Source organism: Anguilla rostrata, chromosome 4 (assembly GCF_018555375.3).
Source record: "Anguilla rostrata isolate EN2019 chromosome 4, ASM1855537v3, whole genome shotgun sequence".
NCBI classification, from domain to species: domain Eukaryota; kingdom Metazoa; phylum Chordata; class Actinopteri; order Anguilliformes; family Anguillidae; genus Anguilla; species Anguilla rostrata.
This window is the reverse complement of record NC_057936.1, coordinates 13,332,240-13,355,232: the sequence shown is the minus strand read 5'-3', so window position 1 is coordinate 13,355,232 and position 22,993 is coordinate 13,332,240. Positions and strand designations below refer to the sequence as shown.

Here is a 22,993-nt window from a genome sequence, read left to right as displayed (position 1 = left end):
CTGTACACCGCAAGCACATCACGGCAAAGTGTCGTGTATTATGACAGACCCGAGTGCAAAGCAACACAGACGACAGAGAGAAGGCTGAAGAGGGTGAGACGCTAAGGGGCAGGGGTGGTGACTGCAGTGGGGGTGGTGGAGGTCGGCCGGGGGGTGGGGGTAATTCTCTAACTGCAGGTCCTGAAGGGATTACTCCTGCCCTCAGGCCAGGAGGGTTGAAGAGATGTCACTAAATCTGGATATCCCCAAGTCGGGAGTCACCACCTCCGCCTGCCCGCCACACCCAGCCCAGCTTCGGGGCTATTATCCATCAACAGGCAAGGGCTCATGGCATGTCTGCAACAACAGGCTTCCATCAGGCCATTTGACTATTTTTATGGTACATTTTATTATTTTACAGGGTTTTAGTTTATTAAGTGTTCACATTCGAAAATCACACCAGTACCAATGTACAGAAGTAGACGACACACTTCCTTGACCCAAAGCAAGTCATTAATTCAATCAATCAATAACTAATCCAAAAGCCAGGGATGGGGGTCCATTCAATTTCAGACCAGCCGCTGCATGAAATTAATTGAAATTCAGCTCATTTTTCTGAACAGGCTAAACTGAAATGGAATTGCAACACTGCTGAAAACATACAGGCATTTGAACACGTACACTTCAATCTACAGTACGAGTCCACTGTATCTCAATGCTTCACATATGCACAGGAAATGCCCTGTGGCTCAACTTTTCTCACCTCCAAAAAATATATATGCTTAATGTACTCCACATAACTGAAAACTTCCCTACAAATATGTGCATGGCTCAGTCTTCAAAGGCGCCGAATAATCCAGTTGACTGAAGTCATCTGTGTTCTCCAGTCAGGGACAGAATGGCAGGGATGCAGGGCGCGTGACTGAGAGGGCTCTGTGCTTTGTGGTGACACTGTTTGCAGTCGGTGTGTATGCACAGTACGGCGGTGTTCTGTTGGACTCAAGCCCAAAAGGAGTGTTTCTGATGTGATTTCTGTTCAGACTTGGGAATGGTGTGAGTACTGAAGGTCTGTCATAACTCATTTATTGACCCTTTTCTGTAACTTGGGCGCCTGCAGCGATGACCTGCTATAGCGCCAATAGCCCCCGAGGCAAGATGTTTATGGATGTCAATAAAGGCTAAAGGTTAAGGTGCGCATAGCACATTAAGGATGGAGCCTCAGGTGACACTGGGTCACAGTACAAAGGCTTGGAACCGACGCAATTCTGACCCACCCACTAATCACAAATTACAGCACGATCATTGATGTTTGATGTCTGCTTAAGACAACGATGACAAAGAGGCCCTACGGCAAATGAATAACCGATTCTTAATTAGACGGAATATAAACATTTCTGTTTGGTCGAGGCTGAATAAATAAATATGTTTCAGGCGATGGCCCAGCCAACCTGATCGTTGGCACAAAGCCAAAGGCACTAATTATGAAATGACTTTGTCATTGTACAAGGAAAGCTTGCAAATCAAGATCTACCCGTCACTTGTTTGTTCCACAAAAATAACCGTTTTGCTGGAACTGAGTACAAAAGATATCACAGACCTTAGCTTAGGGAAGAAGAATAAATGATCAATTATTATTCTCATCTTTATCTTTTATTATCTTTGCAACTTATCAGTAAGTTCATTTTTATTTCCTCTGGAATAAAAATGAACTTACTGATTGTTCATATATTTTGTACATTACTATTAACAGGCTGTCATTTCAGAAAATATATTTTGTTATGTATTTTATTATATTTTGTTTGTATTTTATTTGTTTATATGTATTTTGTGTGTCCTTGAACAAAAAAAAAGACATTTTAGCACAATAACCAAGCATATATTTTCAAATAGAAAAATGTCTGTCTTTTTTCTATATTATTAAACATAATCTAGGTTAACGGTCATCATTCACACTAACTGTGGTTCACAAATAAAACGGTCGTCAGTGTTCCAAGCCCCACTTGTTGGGCAACATAATTTCACAGAGAAGCTCAGAAGAAATATTTGAATTAATATGGAACGATTACAGTAGCATGAAAGAATCAACTTCAAAGTTCCGTTTCTTAACGGTTGAGAAGAAAAACAATTTTCAGGGGAACACACTGATGAGAAAAGATAAAGTTCCAAAAGAGAGTTCTGATGCTTCCATTTAGAGGAGCCAATAAATATTAAGGCTTTCTGTGACTCACACAAAGCATTCTCTCTACTGTTTGTCCCTTCCAGGCTCCTGTAGCTGAAGTCCACCAGATTAGCAGTGTATCATGTGTCAGGCTCCTTATTCTTGAGGGGCACCTGCCCTCTACAATAACAGCTTCCGTACGCACTGACAGACACAAGCAGGCTCTGGACAGCGTCTGTTTATCAACACCTGATGCGATGTTGCCCCACAGCCTTTGTGCGTTAGCTGCTACCCAATACTTTAAAAGCACTTTACAGGAAGGCTTTTCTGCAGGATGTGCACAGCGCATCAACAATGGAAAAACGTCCGTCTTACTGACTGAGAAACCGGCTCATTCCAGAGGCAGGTGGGATAAAAGGAGCGACGTCTCTTCTAAGAAACGCAGAGACCGGTGGCAACCTTTTCCCTCGTGAAAGGAGCCGAACGTTGATGATGCCATCGGACCGCCGCAGGGCAGCTGGCAGCGGCGCGACAACCCGGCCCAGAATGCTCCAAACCCACGGGACCGGGCGTCGGCCCCACAGCGGGAGGCCGCGACTGAGAAAACCCCGCCCCGCCTCCGAATGTGATCACACGCAAAGAAAAATCGGTTTGGAAAAAAAAAAAAAAAAGAAAAAGAAAACCACACGTGACAGGAAAAAAAATCACACCTCTTCCTTTTGACAGCCCTAACAAATCAATTTGACAAGCAGGTCCGAGATTTGTAAAGAAGATAACGGCTGCACGCCGCCAGCTGCCAAAGCACGAATGGAGGTTCGCGCTTCGGCAACTGACAATAAAATAATGACTGAGGTGCAGCGACGTTGGCTCACCGCAGGAGCGATGAGAAATGGCACAGGTCAGGCGCAGCGCGCTACAGCCCTTTTGCTGTTTCACTGTTGTTGTGGCACAAATCAGTGTGACTGTGACACATAAAAAGGCACAGACGGGGAACGAGTATTTCTGCTTTGACGAGTTTGCTGAAAAAGCGGTTAATACTGTAATAGAACAACAGGTCTATGCTAATCAACCACACAATGAGATGTACTTAACCAGGGATAGTGCACGTGAATCAGTTTTCATATGAAGGCAAAGGTGCCGCTGTTAAGTATTGAGATGATTCTCACCTGTAGTCCACGATCCGATTAGATCGTTGAGTGTGCTTACGAACGTTTCCAGAAACATTTCATCATTCATTCTGTTTTTCGTATCTGAATGTGTTCTTCAGGAAGATTAAAGTCGACATCTTTGGAAACATGTATAAAGGCTTATACAAAGAAGGGGTTTGAGTCAATTTAGGTAGTATACACCTCACATTAACAACAAATGTTTATCAGTACAGTTACAGGCCTAAATAGGCTTTTAGTCTAAATTGAATTAACTTTCCTATATAAATATCCTTCACTAGTTTTATTTTCATTTACTTTTCTAATTTTGGTTTCAATTTCAGTTTAGTATTAGAAAATACTACGATCGGAGCAGGATTAGCAGCATCACTGCACTGAGTAAACCCGCCCAAATGCGGAACATGGACAGAAGTCTGTTCCGGGTTTTACTCAGTTTAGTCATCCAACTCAACAATCCTGCTTCGTGAAATACCCCCAAGGCTTGCTAGTGTTAGTTTAGTTATTGTTCTTGCAAAAACTCATTTATATTTTTATTCACAATAATGTTTTTTTCACACCAAGATTTTGTCTTGGTTTTAGCTTGTGAGAATAACCTTGCTGGAAACACGCAATTCATTTTATTGATAAAAGTGACAGATGATGATGACTGATAAAAATATAGACCCACAAGTGTGCAGCCATCCCAGCACTTAGCAATGATGCATTTGCTACTGTTTGATTACTTGGCTAATCAGGCCTTGAGTAGAGAGTGAGTCTTTAGGGACAGCGCAGATGTGTTTGCAGAGAGCGCTGAGTGGCTGATGTTTGCACATGACCCTTAAGTCAGCGTGCCTTTTGTGGGATTGCTAGGGTGTTTTCTTATGCTAATCAACATGAACAGGCACGCACATCACATTTATGAACAACTGGCATTCATCATCTGATAAACCTGAGATACTAACAAAACTGAAGGTCCATGCTGATTTAATAAATCCCACATTGGAACTTTTCTTAGTGAAAAGGGTAAGACGAATTTAAGAGAATTTTTGTGAATGAGTCCCAGTAAGAGTATTTCCTTTCTCTGCTCAGCTGGACTTCATCGTTACTGTTCTGCAAAATGTATGCAGTTAGGTGCAATAATGTCTATGATGCTGTATTTAGCCAGAATAAAGGCACCTAGGCATGCGTATAACATAAACATATAATCTGTTATACTTTATCACCCATACTTTTAGACTAATGTAATTGGTCAGGGCAGGTTTTTACAGGCTGATGTCATTGTATATGTCTGAATTGCATCTTTTGGTTTTGAAAACGCTTCTCCCATGGAAACCTTGACTTTTTAATTTAATGACTGTGCCATTCTATTGCATTGCTAAGAGTAAATTATTATGCTGCTTTATTTAAAATATGGTGTAAAGTCTTTACTCATGTAATAAATTCTCGTTGCCCGGTTGGAGTCAATGTATTTTATAAATATTTTTGTGGTCACGGGTCAGTTTCATGACTGTGGGCAAAACAAAATATTATGAAACAAAATTGTCAATAATAAATTTCTCCTTGTGCAAATACAGAGATGGTGTTCCTCAACTGAATATCAACAGACAAACACACCCAAACCAAAAGTAGGTCAGCTACAAATATAACAGAACAGCTTTGTATACCTAGACTAATTATGGTGTGGTAATTCACACAAGTGTGTACTATAGGCTGAAATGAACCCTTCTTCTTTGCACAACTTTATAAATAAAATGTCAACCACATGGTAAGTTATTGCAGACAGTTTCAGTGAAAGTTTTTATACGCATTACGCAGTCCAGACAGCTCATTACTGCTTAATGCTAACCTGCCTTGATGACATCAGAACTAGGAGAACAATTTCACAAAATCCACAAAATAACATGAATTTTTTCGAATTACTCAGTCTCCGTTGCTGTAATTGACACAACAATGCACACCCAGCTATATTTAGCGGGCTTAAAATGGTCATTTGTATCAAAGAAAATATAGGTTAGTTACAGTGAATCTATACATTTCATTTCTAAACGCTACCATTTCGTCACAATGGACTTCGTAACACAATTCCAGACAACATAATGGTGGATTTTTTTGGGCACTTGAGTGATGTTACTTAGCAGAATAATGGCAGAGATTTTCCACCGATGCTAGGTCACCTTTCTCAAAACACTCTCAAGTCAGATAAGGGGAGGGGGAAGAGGCTCCAGTTTCTACTGACTAGTAAGCCCGTGACAGCTTTTCAACTAAACCAGCTTGGGTCATCTGCAAGCTGAGATAATATACTTTAGGCCCTGTCTGAGAGCGGACTTTAAAGCGGCAAGTAATCAGGAATAGGGGTAATGGGGGTTTTCCATCCAATTTTAGCCAGCACGAACGATCCATGTATATAGTGAAATGTATACAGAAAGGGATTCAGTCACTTATTTGTCACTACTGATCTAACAACTGCTGAACTAGACATAAATGAAAATCAAAGCGAACCTCTTGATCTAATGGGATTTTGGCAGAGCTCTGCAACTTCTGTTTGCATTTGCTGGAGGCCAACTGGTGGGGCGGAGGAGCAAAGCCCTATTCTTTCAGGAACACAAGAGATCGTGCTTAATTGCTGAAGACGGCAATTTTCATCCACATCTCTGCCAAAAGGCTCGGTGTGTGAAAGCACTCTGCAAACAACACGTTTAGCATCAAGTGAGACCTTTTGTAACTTTTCAAACAACATGGCGCAGTTCTCGGCAAGCTGGGGGCCAAAATACACTCTAACAGCTCGTAGAAATCATAATTCAATGAGTAAATACGCTTATTTACCTGACATTTCTGTCTTCCAATAAAAAGAGCATGGTGGAATACATACGTCAAGCAAACCCAGCTGTTGCCATGGCAGCCCTAAAATAAGTTCTGACTAGTTCAAACCAATTGACCACAACATCAAAGTCTGCCACTACTTTTTTTTTGCTTCCTCTGGCCTCCATAAAACTGACAGATACAGAAAGACAGACAGGGTTTGCCTACAAGCCCCACCTACAAGCGAGGGCAATGGAGATGGCCAATGCAGGAGATCTGGAAGCCTGGGCGTTAAAGTGAGAGTGCAGTGGAATTAGCAAGGAGTGAAAGATTCGGAGGCTCAGGGTGAAGACACTTCTTTAAGGACGCGCTGGGGAGTGCACTGCATCCTGGCAAAAAAGCCCCTTTCCACACCCCAGCTTGTCATCACCCATTTCACCAGGGGATGCTCAGGCACACACACAAATCCCCATTGTGTTTCCCGGGGCCAAACTAACAGATTAATGCAATGTCATACAACAGCCTGTCCGCAATAAAAACAACGAGGGTCTGAAAATACTGACTGCTGCCATAAAAATGAGCTCAGTTTGTTATGTCTGCTTTTCAGTACTGCTGACAAAATCTTCTGCAAAATGACTAAAGTGGGCATCCGTCCTTAGTTTCAGGATGAATCATGGCAAAACTTAACTAAAGAGGGGTTGGCTCTCTCCGATGAGCAAAACGAAAAATTGCGAGGAAGGACAGCGAGTTTTACAGACATGTATGAAAGAGTGAGACTCCGGCGCTATCGCTAACACGCGATTAGATTCCGTCAACATGTTTAAGAGGGCACAGCCACCGCCGGGCCTTTCCCAGGAAAATGAACAGAAGCCCACACAAGACCGAGAGGACATAAATTGTTTAGAATTTTCCAAAGATGCGAAAACAAAAATGATTTATCAACGGATGCACTGCACAAACCCCGGACTGTGCGTAGCTGAGAAGCTAAATTGACTCTGTGAGAAAACAAAACCCTGGAAAGTACGTGGTTAGACATTCAACACCTTGTGAACTTATGAGGCAACAGGAAGAAGGCCTTCTACCCGGAGCGAGTTTGTTCCCTCTTTCTCAGGTAATACATGCGTGTGGTAAAACAACCCGTCTGTCGGCCCGCGGTTTCGCTGCGCCAACTTTTGGCTCTGAGGCGCGAGCCTTCTCTCTCTCTCTCTCTCTCTCCCTCTCTCTCTCTCTCTCTCTACGCTGCAGTCCATCGTGCTCACTCAGCTGATCCGCACCTTATCTGGGTGTAAAATCAGCTGTTTTAGGGGGGGTATAGCGTTTCTGCCTGCCGCCGTTTCTGCCACATTCCTCCCTGTTATTCTATCCGCCGCGCTGCTCCGCCCCCGCCCCCCCCCCCCCCTCGCTGCTAGGAGACGCCTACTGACAGACGAGAGCCGGGACCTCGCCGGTGGAGGCAGGTGCTGCGCTAAATTGCTGCCCCGCAGCTAGAGAAAACAAGAAAAGGTATTTCGGATTAAACATGAAACCCTCACAATACAAACACGTCCCCAAGGGCGCTGAACGGCAAGCTGTATTCTAATGAGCCGTTAGAGGGGCACGCCCCCAGCGGGGGAGGGGGGGCGGGCGATGGCCACTCCGGGGCTTTCATCAAAGGACGCTTGGGAGCGTGTAATCGGAGCCTTCTGATTGGTGCCCCCCCCTCGTCCCGCACCGAACCTGGCGAAGGTAGCGGGTGCGCACCAGGCCCCCCCTCCCCGTCGTGGCACACGCCCCGCCCAGCGAGGGCGGGAGGTGGGAGGGGGAGAGGGCTCGGGTGGGCGAAGCAGCCGGAGCATTAATCACTAGATGGCGCAGATACGGGCCACACGTTACCCCGGGCCCGAGGGCTGTGTCTTTAGTGCCGGACTGCGGGCGGGGAGGGGGGAGCAGCTGCATTCCTCTGCAGGGAGGGGAACGCCCACTGCCTTTCACCGCGGACGTGCCGCTGGGGCTGGATGGCAAAGCCCGGGGTGTCAAAAGATTTTCCATTCTTATTCGTTTTATATATATATACGCCCACCGTACTGCACGTCAAAGTTAGTGTAAAAAGATCTCTCTCTCTACGGCTTTTTGAAACACAGAAACACGGCGGCCATCAAATAACACATAACTAAGCTGGGTATATAATGTTTTTTTTTTCTCCACGCATTCATCAAGACAAATGCAAAAACATTAACACAGGATACAAAGTCAGATGTAGACTACTGTAAAAAAAGAAAATGGCAAACTTACATGAAAAAACCCCATCTTCTTTGTTGCAAAGGTGTAACTTTGGCCCAACTGCAGGCTATGTCTACTGAGGATGGTTACTGCCTCACGCTGGCCAATTCAAATTCAGCGAGTGCTACGGCTCACGGCAGAACTCAGTAAAAAGTTTGTAACAAATAAATAAACCTCCACCTCTACGTGGACAGTTATTGGCGACGCTCCCCATTTTTCTTGTTTAAGAAAATCGGGGGACTTGTACATCACCCGCCTCCACCAATGGCGGCCCAGGCGGGAAACCCCGGTACGGCCAGATGCGATCGCACCGACGCGGCCGCATCGAGGGACTTACCACCGAGGGTGCGTGAGCGTTCGCCGTTTAGGAGGAAATCCCCGGCTGTGAAATTATTTCAGAAATATTAAGACTTTTTTTTTTCACGGGCCGAGCCACAGTTTTAAAAAAAAAAAGAACCGTACGGGTCAGCTCCGGAGTTCACAGAGGACGAGGGGCTGCGCTGCGTCCCGCTTGCACTCGATGCGCCATGATGATGATGATGATGATGAATGCGAAGCATCCGAGTGGGTGTGACGGGGGAGGAATGCGACAGTATTAGCCACCGGGCTTGCGGGACATGCTGTCCATTGCAACATATTTAAGAGGGCACAGCCACCGCCGGGCCTTTCCCAGGCAAATGAACAGAAGCCCACACGAGACCGAGAGGACATAAATTGTTTAGAATTTTCCAAAGATGCGAAAACAAACGTGATTTATCGACGGACGCACTGCACAGACCCCGGACTGTGCGTAGCCGAGAAGCTAAATTGACTCCGTGAGAAAACAAAACCCTGGAAAGTATGTGGTTAGACATTCAGCACCTCATGAACTTATGAGGCAACAGGATGAAGGCCTTCTACCCGGAGCGAGTTTGTTCCCTCTTCCCCAGGTAATACGTGCGTGTGGTAAAACAACCCGCAGAAAAAAATACTGTGGAAAATTTCTCTGGAAAACGGTTGACCAAGTTACATATACGTGGTACATGGCATCCGCAAAGCAAACAACTGATAATTTCCTGAGAATGGCTCTGAGTAGTCTTTAGTAAAACATGTCTGACAGATCTGTGCAAAATGTACTCATCACTACTACGGGTGGTAATACCGGTTCCAATCAATAGGATCAGATGCATTGCATCACATTTAGTGGCTCATATCCTCAGCGACTTACACAACGTTTTAGCATTTTTTACACAGCATACATTATTACAGCTGGATATATGCTGACGCAAATTCAGGTTAAGTACCTTGCTCAAAAAAAGCAGCAGTACCGCGGCAGTCGAACCTGTGACCTCCCTAACGGCTACGCCGCGGCGGCGCTGTGCTCGGGCCGGTACTCACGGCGAAGGGGTCATCGGGCCCGCGCATGGTGATGCAGTCCATGCTGATCTGAATGGTGTTGCCCGCGGAGCCATCCGTCGGGCCGTCGGAGAAGTTGAGCTCGATGGGCTGGACGGAGTGGAAGGAGGACCTGGCGTGGGAGGAGGGGACCCACGGCGCGTTAGACATTCGAGGATTTCCCGCCGCGGCGCGGGGCGACTCAAACGCGTCGCTTTCGCTCGGCCTGTCTCTCGCTCCCCTGACTTCCACACACCTGCTATTTACACCGTCTGTCCCTTACACAAAGTAGGTCAACACTTCCTGAACGCAGCTCAGAAAAACACAGAAAAACGGGCAGAATACAGCATCTTAAATTAGGTCTGAAAGGGAAATTGTTGAAGTGTTACTTCATGCTTGAGAACACATCATAGACAGTTTTTTTTAAATCTCATTTTTAGCTCATTTGCTCAGTTTTTAAAGTTTTTTAAAAATCCTCTTCAGGCTCACTGAGCAAGCATTCCATGTCTTATTTACAATATTTCAGCTTGCTGGAATTTTGTTATCAAAATCACATACATAATTACTAAAATACAATAAAAATATTTATTTTATAAACAGAGTTTGACAAGAGTTATATGGTCTAGCTTGTTTAGATTTTGTCAGCTTTAGGTATGTAAACTTTAAATAAGCACATTTCCCTGGTGCAATCTCTTCTAACTAAAAATAAAATAAACTGAATTACCTCCAAGCTGGTGAGATGGATCGTTAGCTTTGTTTACACGGATACCAATAAAAATTTTACTTTTGACAAAAATGTCAAGTGGTGCGGAATGGATTCTGAAACACCGAATCTCTCAGTCGACAGCAAACATTTGCAATAATACATTTTCACTCTTCCAGAAATGCACAATTTATTTACTGAAAGAACAGCTTGCTTCCAAAATAGCTTAAAGGAATTGACTTCAAAGAGCCTCAGTTGCTTTAGAACAAACTGAACTAGCGTATTGAGCATCCTGATATGATCTACTTTCCCAGCTCTGAAGAAGGGCATGCTGCAGGCATGGGTGTGTGGGCCATGCTCTGGTCTTCTGTACTGCAGACTGTCACGCTTACTGTAACATCCCACGGACTTAAAAAACCCACACACAGCTGTATTCAGCCTATCAATCGTACATTATTTAAAACACCGCTGTTCAGGCGGAATGATTGTAAAGATTTTAGAACAGACACATAAAATAATGGTCACGCAAAAATAAGAAGTAAGCTGCACAGCTATTTCTGTCCAACAGAGGTGGGTAACCCGGCTTCAAAGAGTAAAAAGACTGACCATGTATTTGCTCCACCACCACGCACTAAACCAGCTGATTCTAATTAGCATAACTCTTCAGCATGATCGGAGAACTAATTATTGTAATCAGCTGGTTTAGTGCATGTTGGTGGAGCAAATACATGGTCAGTCTTTTTACTCTTTGAAGCCGGGTTACCCACCTCTGCTGTCCAATCTACATTTGATGACATTAATATGCTTACAACTCAAAATAAAGTATATATAGAAAGTGGTGCTGCTGTGAGTAGCTATCCCTGAGTAACCTTGAGCTTTTTCTGTGAGCGGATTCGACACAGATAAGCTGTGTGTAAGCCACAGCTGGCGTCCAGTGTATACTCACTGGTCCAGCATTTCCAACAGCTGGTTGAAGACATCCTGGCTGAGGATGTCACTCGTCTGGGAAGACTGGGACTGAGACATCGAGGCGAGGAACGAGCCCTCTCTCCAGGACAGGCAGGAAGACGGGTCTCTCAATCTGAAACGACACGACAGAGAATCGCATTTACCGCCCCCCTGAGTCAGTCCGGCCAGTGGCTAACATATACTGTCGCCACTGTATATGGGGCAGTTAGGGGTGCGTGATATGGCCAGAAAACACCATACGCATCATGGTGTTTTTGTGTCAATGTGGTTAATAAAAAGCAATCATGACATCCTGCTTAATAGACAAATGTTTTTATTGTGTGAAAAATCCTTACCTGAGTAACTAGCAATAACATTTTGCTTCATAATCTCCGTAAGAAAACACTGAGACATGAGGGTATATACATGCTAATATTGACAAATTCTATTCATAGCAGTGCATTTGTTGCTCACTGATGCCGTGAAACTGTGGTTACCGTGGAATTTTTCAAAATGGTCGCCATAAGGTCACGAACCCGATGCCGTGACATGCCTAGCATAGCGATCATAGCCAACAAAAAATATGTATTGGGGAAAATACCTTGCAGTATTAGTGCAGACAGTTCTACTTAAACATAGTGACTAAAATATCACCATTGGTAAAGATATCATTACAGCTGAAGTATTACATTACAGCTTTTCAAAGCCGCTAACACGGGTTAGCATGTTAACTATTATACCCAAAGTACCTTTACAGAACAGTTTGAAGTAAAATCTCAACAATTTGCATTAAAAGGCATATAATAGTTGAAACTACCAATGCCGATAAGAAACTGTCATATTGACCACCCCATGTGGCAATTATGGCCAATAAGGCAAAATAGACACTGTTAGGATGTCTTTCGCAAATAGTGTAAGATTGCCCCTCCCCCACGACAGCATCTCCTTCACCAAGAACATAAGTCATTAATGCATATCAATAATGATAAATAAGAAATGAACAAAATAAATAGGAATGCCAAATGAGAATATCAACGTGACCAAATATAAATGAGAAAAATGGCCCTCCTCCATTTTCCTATCACATCATATGATGCTATGTCACATCTTTCCGAGGTATGAAATGAGTAAATTCCACAACACTTTAACCGTCACAGATGAAAGAGGTGCTCTTGACCTCAGACCTATTCAAACTGGCGCAGCTGAGACTTATAGCTAATTAAACGACGGCGTACAACCTTGTGTCACGCACCAAAGACACGAGCAGGAATCCAGCATCTCGGGGTATGCGTGAAATGACGACGGCCGTTTTGTTATACAGCGAGACCGCGTACGCATCACCACTGGGAGCATGGGATTGAGGGCCCCTTGTCTCGCCCTGCTGAAACGGTACACCGGTCTGTGGCATCAGCAGGTCTGCCCATTGTGTCCCGGTGGGCCACGGCACACGGCCGTCTGCGCTTGGCGGAATTCCCCCATGGTACATTCGATAGCGGCTCAGTGATTCGGAGCCCTTGGTATGCGTACAGCTGAACGGGGGTGGAGTGGGGGGGGGGGGGTGGGGGAGGTGGGTGTCTGGGGGAGGGGGGGGAGGGGGGCGCTGGAAGGGGACCGCAACCAGAAGCTGGCACTCTTCGAGCTGACGGAATTCCCCCACATTCTGCACAGTTCGACATTAATACCTGACTCTCCAGCACAAACAATTCTAATGAAGCACGGCGAATCAGAGAGGAGCTGCAGCACGACGAGGGGCTATATCTCTGTCTGCTGCTGTCAGTGTGATGAGCCGTGGGGCAGGGGGGAGGGGTGGAAAGTTTGGTAACCAGGTAGAGGCCTTTGTGGACAGAAACCACAAAAGTTCTTTTCAAGTCACATTTCACGCGTTAGGCCCACTTGTTCTAATAGAACCATGAATCTACACTTGACTAAACCGAAGATTGCTCAGTGTACTGAGTGCACCACATGCAGAGAAGACCTGGATGCAGGCTGGCTCTTTAAATTGTTTGCGCTCAATCGTGTGAGCAAATGCATATCATGGCCAATTTCATTTCTTCTCCATAAAGTAGGACTATAATTCAGACAGAAACGGCTTTTCTTCTTTTGGAGAGTATTCAAAGGGGATGTAAGTGGTTAGCACCCTAAATATACACATTAATTCTAGTCTGCAGGATGCCTGATGTGCAGTACACATATCACAGGTTTTCAGCAGACGGGTAGCCTCGTGCTGTGGAATCCAATTCAATTAAAAGCAAAATCATTATCACAAGATTATTGCTAATGCTACAAGCCTAATATATGCCCAGGTTGCGAGAATGGAGATTGATGACAATTTTTCTTAAGTCTACAGAGAAATTTTGCCTGAACATACTCTAAAAAGTGGACACTTGCTGCTTACAGGAAAGTTTCCAGATCCATGGCGTTCAGTCTGTTTTCATGAGCCAAAGAGGTGCGGGGCACGGAAAATGCTTGAATTGCATTACAAAGACAACAATGTGCTGCCAAGCTTGTCATATAGGAGAGAGGAGTGTTTGGGTCATTCTCCGAGGCCCATATATACTGTCATTTGTCACAAAGTGAGACATGTGGACACCAAAACCTGCAATTCAATTGTCACTCAGCAGCAACATACAATACCCCGGTACTTCCACTCACCACCAGCCTACGTGTCAACAAGAATAATAATCCCGTTGCCCTTTTTACTGTTGCACACATAGGCTATGGACTTCGTGGACTTCTTTTGTTTCCTAGCAAATATTTATTATACAATGACCAAGAAAGTCATACCAGAAACCCCTAAATATTCACATGTCAGTTTTCAGACCAGGTGTAATTTTACAAGCGGCCAGCTCCTCAAAGTCCACGAGTTCAGCTACAGTGAATAAATAGAAAATGAAAAGGAGCGACTAACAATGGGGCATACAATACAATGCTACTGTATCACAAAAAGAGGACAATGTGTTAAGAAACAAACAGCCTGTTTCACAAATATTGTAATTTAAATGTCGCAATGTATTAATACTGATGTGACAGCTTAATTACACAGTTTTGACTATAAGTAATAAAATAGTTTCAAACTAAAATAAGGGTTATATTAGAATATAGGCTACAAGACGCTGACAAATTAAACCAAAACTAAACTACACTAAAACAAACTACTTTGCTATTCCAAAAACTGTATCACCAATTACAGCACACCAGTATTTCATTGCTGTCACTGAAAAGTATGCCACCTGGAAAGAGGTAATGATCTGTGATCAATGTGGGTGGAGTTACACTATTCCTATTGGTCCTGTCTGCAGGACAGCCTGGCCCTTCAACCATTAGCACCTTTGTTTGCAGTGATAAGTGCTGCATGAAAGGATTCTAGAGATGAAGGATCTCACACCATAGCAATAACCCCCTCCTTTCACAAGCAATTAAGAAAGAAACGAGAACACCGAACGTCACTAAACAGCCCTCATTCTGTGACCAAAAGCTTTCCAGCTGGTGTGAGTGGTAGGTAGTAATGTAAATTTAAGATACTTCCCCAAAGAAAACTCGCTAATTAGTTCAAAACTGAAACAATGTCCATGCAGCTATTTTTGCTTCCAATGCACAGACAGCCAAAACAAGGAAGAGGAGGAGACAGTCCTGCCATCACTGTAAAGTAAACGCAGTGCAACTGCAAACGGAACACCTGCACTGGATATTAGTATTAATCTTGTGCTTATAATAGCCCAGCGTACTGAGAGTTCTTACTACAATTACAGGTCTGAATGGTTGGCTTCAACGGAGTTAACCCTGTGTTTTCAGTATTTCTGATGCCGTTTTAATGAGAGATTATGGCAGACATGCGTTAAAGAGGTCCTATTTTCTTCAAAAGAACTATGCCCATCAAAGGGCTCAGCTCCTACAGCAATCGTTCCAAAAGCAGACAGGTTCATTTCTAATTTCACTGCGCTTGAACTGCATGGCCACTGCACGTATTGCACAAAAAACAGCGGACATTTTAAGGAATAATTTCAAATAAAGTACATCATGAAGCGGAAATACATACATACACCGGCGATGAAATGTAATCGCTCATTTAACGTTAAGTACCTAAAACAGGCGTATAGCCTACATTAGATCTCATTTGCTCACTGTCCCTTAGCATTGTGAAGGGATATTGTTTACAGTCTTAAATGCACGATTTAAATTGTATTAATGATGACACAAATCTAAACCAGTAAACTTTCAGAAAAAAGGCGTTATCTATCTATCTATCTAGCCAGCTAAATTACAGCAACTGTTGGCTAACAGGGCCCAACGTTACACATTTTGAAATGGTATTGAAATACACCATTTTTGCGGAAATAGTGGAATGCTGGAAAAAATGCATACTAGTTTGTTTACTCTACTATTATAACGAAAAAATGTAAGGGAGAAAACCACCAACATAATCTGATCGATCAAGCCGCAACGTTAGCAAGCTCAACCTAAATTAGGCCTATCTGAAACAGAGTATTATTTTATTAGATTCTTCAAAACATTGTAATTACATTAAACAGATATATAAAACCATTAGAAACAGTCAACTGAAGCAAAGTGTTCGGACTTTTTTAAACAAAATACGCTCTCTAGAGGATAAATTTATCTACAGGATAATTGTCCACTTACTTGGAGCAAGCTGAATCTTGCAGAATTTCACAGGTACAATACCACGTGCTTGCGTGTTAACCTTAGTTAGCCACGTTAGCATACGACAGTTCATCTTTAAAAATATATATATACACTTATTTCAATAAGATCTGTGAAAAAGAGTATACCAAGCTTGGTTTTTCTTTTCTTTTTGTCACTGCGCATTAATTATACCTGTTCAGTGTATTTAGTTCCACACAGGCACATCTTTTATATAAAAAATTTTAAAAAATCTTTTATCGAGCGTGCCTTTAGGCTCCCAAATAAAAGCAACTATTATCATACACATATTACACGCAAAATCTCAGATATTGCAGAAATACATGCATATGTTGCTCGGTGACTAATAATTTAGGTAGATATGTTAAGCACATTCAGTTTCAGAAACCAACTTACTAAAGGTTTGGTTTAATCATAGTAATTTATTCTCATGCATTCCACTGGGGCAACTGAGGTAAAGTACCTTGCCCAAGGGCAAAACAGCGGCATTTAACCAAGAATTAAGACCCAAAATTCACAAGAAAGGGTCTAGGGTGTGACCTGCCTGCTAGTCTCACTTGACTTCTAAATTAATAGTCACCACAAACCGGAGCGTCTGCTTGCCTGTATCATAGTGGATAAAAACAGACACCTTTGGCCTACAAGGTTCATATCTGGGGACTGCAGATCTAGTTCATCTATATGTTTTTATACCTAATGTTGTTAACATTTCAGCCTGGTGAGAACATTAGGATTATATAAGCTCTCAGCAGGTGCTGAGTGGCTACTATCCCGGGTCACACAGTACGGACATGCTTGACATGCACTGCTGGAGACCGGAGAGGCCAGTGACAGCCTGATATGGTGACATCACCACCCCAGGATGGGAAGAGGCCTGTCCAGAGAGGAAATGGGAAGCGGGAAGAAGTCGGAACCAGGCAACCGAATAACCCTCATCACTGTTGGTGGGGCTAGAAACAGGACCCTGCAGACTTGGTCCCAGCCAGGACCAACATCATCATGCCACAAAAAGGCACAGTACCCACAGCAAGAAGCATCCAGGCTTTCTAATAGGAGCCCTGTCAAGTTTGATTTACAATGGGAAAGTTACCCGGTGTTTATGATCACTTCATACCAAGAGTAGGGTTTAAAAAGTTTACATCCTATAAATTTAGGAAGGTAGTGTTTGCACACCTAATATTTGCTTGTAAATCAAATATAGTATTAATGTATGTTCGTTCCTTTTTACCCAGCGCGCAGCTTGAAAATCATGTGAGGACTCTTACGAATGCAATAATTAAATGAGGAATCAGGTTTTAAAGAATGTTACAAATGATTACATTTAAAGATTTCCAAAGAAATCATTAAAATTTTTGTATTGTATGTTGATTGTTTTCACCTGGTGCGTGTAATATAAGCTAGATGGTGGAAGTTCTATGTGTATGCCAAGATTAAGTTCCTGGACCGAAACAGCAGTAAAATTTGTGATTGAGATCCTGTTAATGTAAAAGGTGCTATCAAACATAGATCAACTTGAAAATGAAATGCCCAATTTGGAAAAGCTGAACCAACCTGGAAGCAAAAAAAGAATATTGACCACCATAGCAAGTAATTTAACCTTAAATGTCACTTTGTTATTGTAATAAAACAATGTTGTCAGTGTCAGCTACTGCTTCTATACATGGTTATTATATATATTTTATTTTAAAGAAACATTTTTATTGTAAAGATGAGATGTTCTACTCTATTGCTGAGGATTAATGGGGATCACATCTCTCTTAAACCTCAGAATTGTATTTACAGCACGTTATGCTCTTTTCTCTTGAGGAATATAACTGGTCATATTGATAAAGTAGAGGGTATAGATGTGGAATCTTATGAATTATAGGTTTTAGAGAAACTCTGTAGCGAAAACAAGCCCCAAGGAATTTGGTCTGCTGAGCATGGCTATTTTCCTGTTGCCAGGTGTCTGGTTACCTAGTGAGTTATTTTGTTAGCCCGAGGGGAAAGCTGTTCAGTGTCCACTTAAAGGCAGAGCGTGCTCCTCAAATGGGACCGGGCAGCGGGTCAGCCCCGAAACGGGGGCGGCCTTTGTCCCCATCCAGGTTTTCACATCCACAGATGAAAATGCAATCAAAGCAAACAGGGCAGCAATCAGGAGCCTTCTCCGATGTCGCCATTAATCAGGGCTTGGAAGCATTCAAAAGAGCTCAGCCCACCCTTTTCATCACTCAGACTGTGGAAGCAGGAAACATGATGGCTCAACAACAGAAATGTCTGTAAAAGCCCTGCCACAGGATTCTGCGCTGCCGTGTGTTGAAATGGTTTGAAATCGAATGACAACTTGGCAAATGCAAGTAACCAAGCTGAAACTGTGAACTCAAACAAGTACATTATAGCTTGCTTGATCAGAGAGCTTATATTCCTTAATGTGATCAACAGCCAATTATGAATCTTCAAATACTTTTTATACATTAATATTGTTTGCATAATTAATCACAAAACTGATTTTCACCCACTCATGAAGCTGATTTAATTCAAAACTGAAATACAGATGCAACAAAATATCATCCTTTTGTTTTTGATAAAATGGCTGCAAAAGTAAATGGAAATTTGTTTACTTAACGGCTAAGGTACTCTACTGGGGAATTTTTTAAAAATACCCCCTATATGACCTCTCGTACTGTTTATTTGTAGTATTCACTGTAACAGTAATAGTGAACTCTACCCAGGGAAGTCCACAAAGATATTGGTAAGGTTTCAGTTTCAAAAAGCAGTTGTAACGACTGCAAGTTGTTAGGTTTATTTTATTATTTATTATTTATTTTTTACATTTCTCTTTGATCCAGTCATTATAAAGTTGTATGTAAGCGTATGAGTTAAGATTACCAGCTGCAAAAAGAGAAAGCAACAACTCACACATTATTGAGTATTCATCCATTGATTTGGGGTGTGCTGTGCAAAGACATCTTGATTCCAATTTTACTCTTGGACAGAGAAAAGTGAATAAAAATAAATATTTGTTGCTGATCAATGCCTCTGAACAAGGTCGCAAGTATAAATATGGGTAAAAAATGTCGGACATTTTGACCATTTTATAAATTGCAACACTTTTTTCAAAGAGGATAATCTGTTGTGAGAGCAGGTGAATTATCCTCTAAAACAACAATGACAGAGAAACCATCAAGGTGACAGGAATCTTGTGCTTATGTTCACAGTCCACAACAATGCAGCTTCACTGAAACAGTGCATGTACCTAGTGCCAATATTTGTTTTGTGTGTGGTCTTCTTTTGCTTGAATCTCAATGTGCCTGTTTATTTAGGTATGGTAGAAGTTCATAACAATGCAAAGCTACCAAACACATGATGTCATTCTGTCAATAGCAAAGATGACACTAAGTTCAGTGCAAACATTGTATGTCAGAAGCGTCCAGTGCTGAGAGAGCTTGTTGTTTGATGTTTGTGTACAAAGTTATATATTTTTCTATTTTGAAATATTTAACGTAGGTTGATGTGAGTTACTCTGACAGAGAATGGAAAAAAAATGAAGGAGTGGGCAAACAGACACATCAAAGCCAAAACACCTTTTAGCCATTCCCTCTTTTACGGCTGAGTATTGGGTCACTGCACAGAGCAGAACATCTCAGCAACACCTGAGGTCAACTGAAATGAGTTTTACATCTCAGAGTGATTACTCATAATGGGCAGAGTAACAGTCTAGAGTCATTCTCCCTTATTCTTAAGAAAGAATAGAACTTAGAAGTAAATTTCATACTCATTACAGTGTTTTCTGAAATAATAAATTATGTTTACGTTCGTTTTGCACTACAAATGATCTGAAAAAAAGATCCAGTTTGACATTGAGTAAGTAACAGAAACTCAAGTTTCTTTTCAGTAAGAGTGATAAAGTTCGATTTAAGTCCACCAGGGTCATACATATAGGGCACCAATTAATCTAAAGTACTGTACTGGACCAAACAGAAAGATGGTGAACATGCACATTACAAGGGCCAGATGCTACTCTCATAAATTGCAGTGTTGCACTGGTGCACTGAATATACAGCAACATTCTTTCAGCTTCAGCTGTAGCGATCGCATGCCTCATACTGCACTGGGGTGGATTGATTGCGTGGCACAACTGCGTGTCTAAAAACATTTTTACAAGTGAATAAATGTGTTTTAGCGCATGATGGATTTCAAAGAATGCATTTTTAAACGAGTTTCATGATAAGCTGTCTTGCTAAGAAACGATTGTAATCAATAGTAGGAAGGTAGTGAGCTTTAATCACATACCTTAATGTTTAAATAATGTATTTTTTCATACATGTAACATCTGATATTATTTGCAGCAAAATATCAAAATAAAAAATAAAGTGAAAGAAAATTATGCTGAGAAATAGTCCTAAAAAGTTTATTATAAATATAAATATAACTATAGCTTTAACAACGATTATGTAATTTATTTAATGATGCTGAAAATTTGTATTTCCAGTGTATTAAGAAAGTACACAAATTCATTGAACTATTATGCTTTATATGCTAAGGACCAATAAAAAAATTGTGAAGAATGATATTGACCCCATTATGTATTACAACAATGAATAAATACAGTAATTAAACAACCATGCGGGGAAAAAAACAGTTAATTTCAACATTAATAAAACAATGCCCTGATTATTAAAAGATAATGTATATGGCTCCCATTGACCTCTTTCCATTGATAGACATGTTGGGTCTTTCTTTATCCATTATGAGCATTGGCTTAAAAGAATAATTCTTTTCCTCTGGCACTTTAAACACCTGAGAGATTATGCTAACCCAAAAAACGTAGCTGAGCGATTACTAAAAGATTGATGAAAGAAACCAAGTGCTTATGCTACACAAATACAAAGGCATTGTCTTCCAAGCTTTATATCTTTTCCAAGATGTTTTTAAGAGGTTATTTTCGCAACAACGCATCCATAAACAGATTTCTGTCATTTTACAGATGCACATTTGTTTATGTAGAATATGTTCTAATTTGGTTTTATTGGATCATTATCCTATCTTTTATTCATTGGCTTTAAGATGTGTCAAGCTTTAACATTATAAATTAAAGATGGAGGAACATACAATGCAATATTACTGACAAGCACACTGTTCTATTAATACTGAATCTATCTAAAGGCCAAACCTCCACTCTTCTCAATGGCCGAGTGTACAGTAGGGAAGAGAAGCCGCCCGGCGGGTGGAGGTTTCGAGTGTCTGTCCGCCACTTTAAACCTGACTCTCCCATACGCTCGCATTGTTGCCATAAGCACGCCACACCTATAAATATCAGACATAAGCAACAGCTGTACCTCCAGACACAGCTGTTTCGAAGCCTGTACCTACAGACACCAACTACAGTCTAAATAAAAACATTTTTCCCCTCAAAGAGTCCAACTGAAGAGTTACCTGTGCTTTTGTGCATGCACATTCTCATTTGCCCTTCTGGTTTCCGGCAAAATGTCCAATGGTAAATCGACAGGACATAGACACAATGGTGAAGCACAGTGTCTTGTCCCAGAGAATCCCCTGAGAGTGGATGGCTTTTGTTGAGTCAATCATCTGCTTTGAAACCAAACACTTTGTAACAGACAAGCCTGTATGCCAACAAAGGTCTTGCACAATAGACCATTTCCTCAAAGTAAGGGTTAACAAGTGGTTAGTAGACGCCAAAGGGCTATTTTTACATGGAGAAACAATTTGTACTAGCAACATCTTACTTACCGCTGAAAGGTGTGTTCTGGGAAGTACTGTAAGGCTGCATAAGGAGAATTCATACTGCACAGCAATTCTGTCGGCTGAGATCTTCCAAACTGACAATGGACAATAAAAGTACATGTATTAATATGTATTTACATGTAGAACTGAGAAATAAATAGAATAGAAATAAATAAATAATACAGAGAGAAAAGGATAGATTAAAGTGCTGTGAGGTCAAGTGCACAGGCGTGAATAAAGTGGTGTAGATGTTTTGATTTTTGGTATGCTGTCGCCCCCGTGCAAGCAAATAGGCGGGGCTCATTCCAGCAGTTTGACCAATCCCAAGGAGCAGCTGGGATGAGTATCACACAGTATCACTGAGTTGCTAGGATATGGACATTGAGCAACTTAACCCCCACCCCGCCTACCCCCCCCCCCCCCCCCAACCGAGAACCCATCCCTTGCCATTCCCCAAACGCGGTCTCCACAGTTTCCCCTCCCTCGACTGTCCGGAGAAGCTCACGCTGGGTCGTTTGTTCTCTCGCTTCTGAAATTTCCACCCGGATCCCCAAAGACTCCGCTAGGCCGCCGATTGCATCACATTGCCAACTGCAGCTGCTTCGGCTTCTCAGGCTCCAGGAAGCTCACTGGCAAAAGTGCAGTGACAAACGCTGCCTGCCGTCCTCGGCTGCGGATTTAGCCAAGGCCCAGCGGTAATGCTGCAGACGGAGCGTCCGGACTTTGCCTTTAGCGGGGGCTTTCTTTCGTGTTCTCAACCCAGAGCATGAGCTGACCCACCTCGATCATCACTAGCAGGGAAGGAGGCTTCCTTTGGTACTGTTCCCAAACGTCTTCATGATGATTTTCAGAAATTCTGCAGGAAGGTTCTGTCAGGCTTTCCCAAGAAAGTATCTCCTACCCTCCAAAAGATGAGTCTGTTCACTTGACCTGCGGTTAGAATTTCTCCCAGGGGACTGTGGCCAAAGAAAAGCTCAGCATGCACAATCAGTAGTAAGTAGTCTATGAACAGATCAGACAGATGTATAAATAGATCAGCCTCCCTGAGCAAACCTCGATGCTGTAAAAAAAGAAAAAAAACCCCACATACCCGCCAATGACAGGCATACACACACGCACTCCACACAAAGCCCTGCTTCCGGCCTAACCAAATCCACGCACACACCCTATGCACAACTATCTGCTTTTCTCCCCCACCCAAATAGTACGTGATGTAAAGTTATAGCCGTTTTGCGGTTTTCGCAA

General features: G+C 42.4%; 1 protein-coding gene across 8 annotated transcripts in view; it reads right to left on the bottom strand.

Moving 5' to 3' along the window:
• The window catches only part of tp63 (tumor protein p63), a 55,461-nt gene extending 33,517 nt beyond the window's left edge, over positions 1 to 21,944 (bottom strand). For 3 of the 8 annotated variants that reach the window (XM_064330770.1, XM_064330776.1, XM_064330775.1), the window contains exons 1-3: positions 21,755 to 21,944; positions 11,364 to 11,498; positions 9,718 to 9,847 (exon numbers count right to left, since the gene is read on the bottom strand). In XM_064330770.1, the coding sequence (XP_064186840.1) occupies positions 9,718 to 9,847; positions 11,364 to 11,498; positions 21,755 to 21,807 (318 nt within the window). In that variant the 5' untranslated portion in view covers positions 21,808 to 21,944. Of the gene's footprint in view, positions 1 to 9,717; positions 9,848 to 11,363; positions 11,499 to 16,003; positions 16,111 to 21,754 lie in introns of those variants that run through there. The other 5 variants (XM_064330764.1, XM_064330765.1, XM_064330766.1 and 2 more) reach the window with 5 other exon arrangements.
• Positions 21,945 to 22,993: the final 1,049 nt, after the last annotated feature.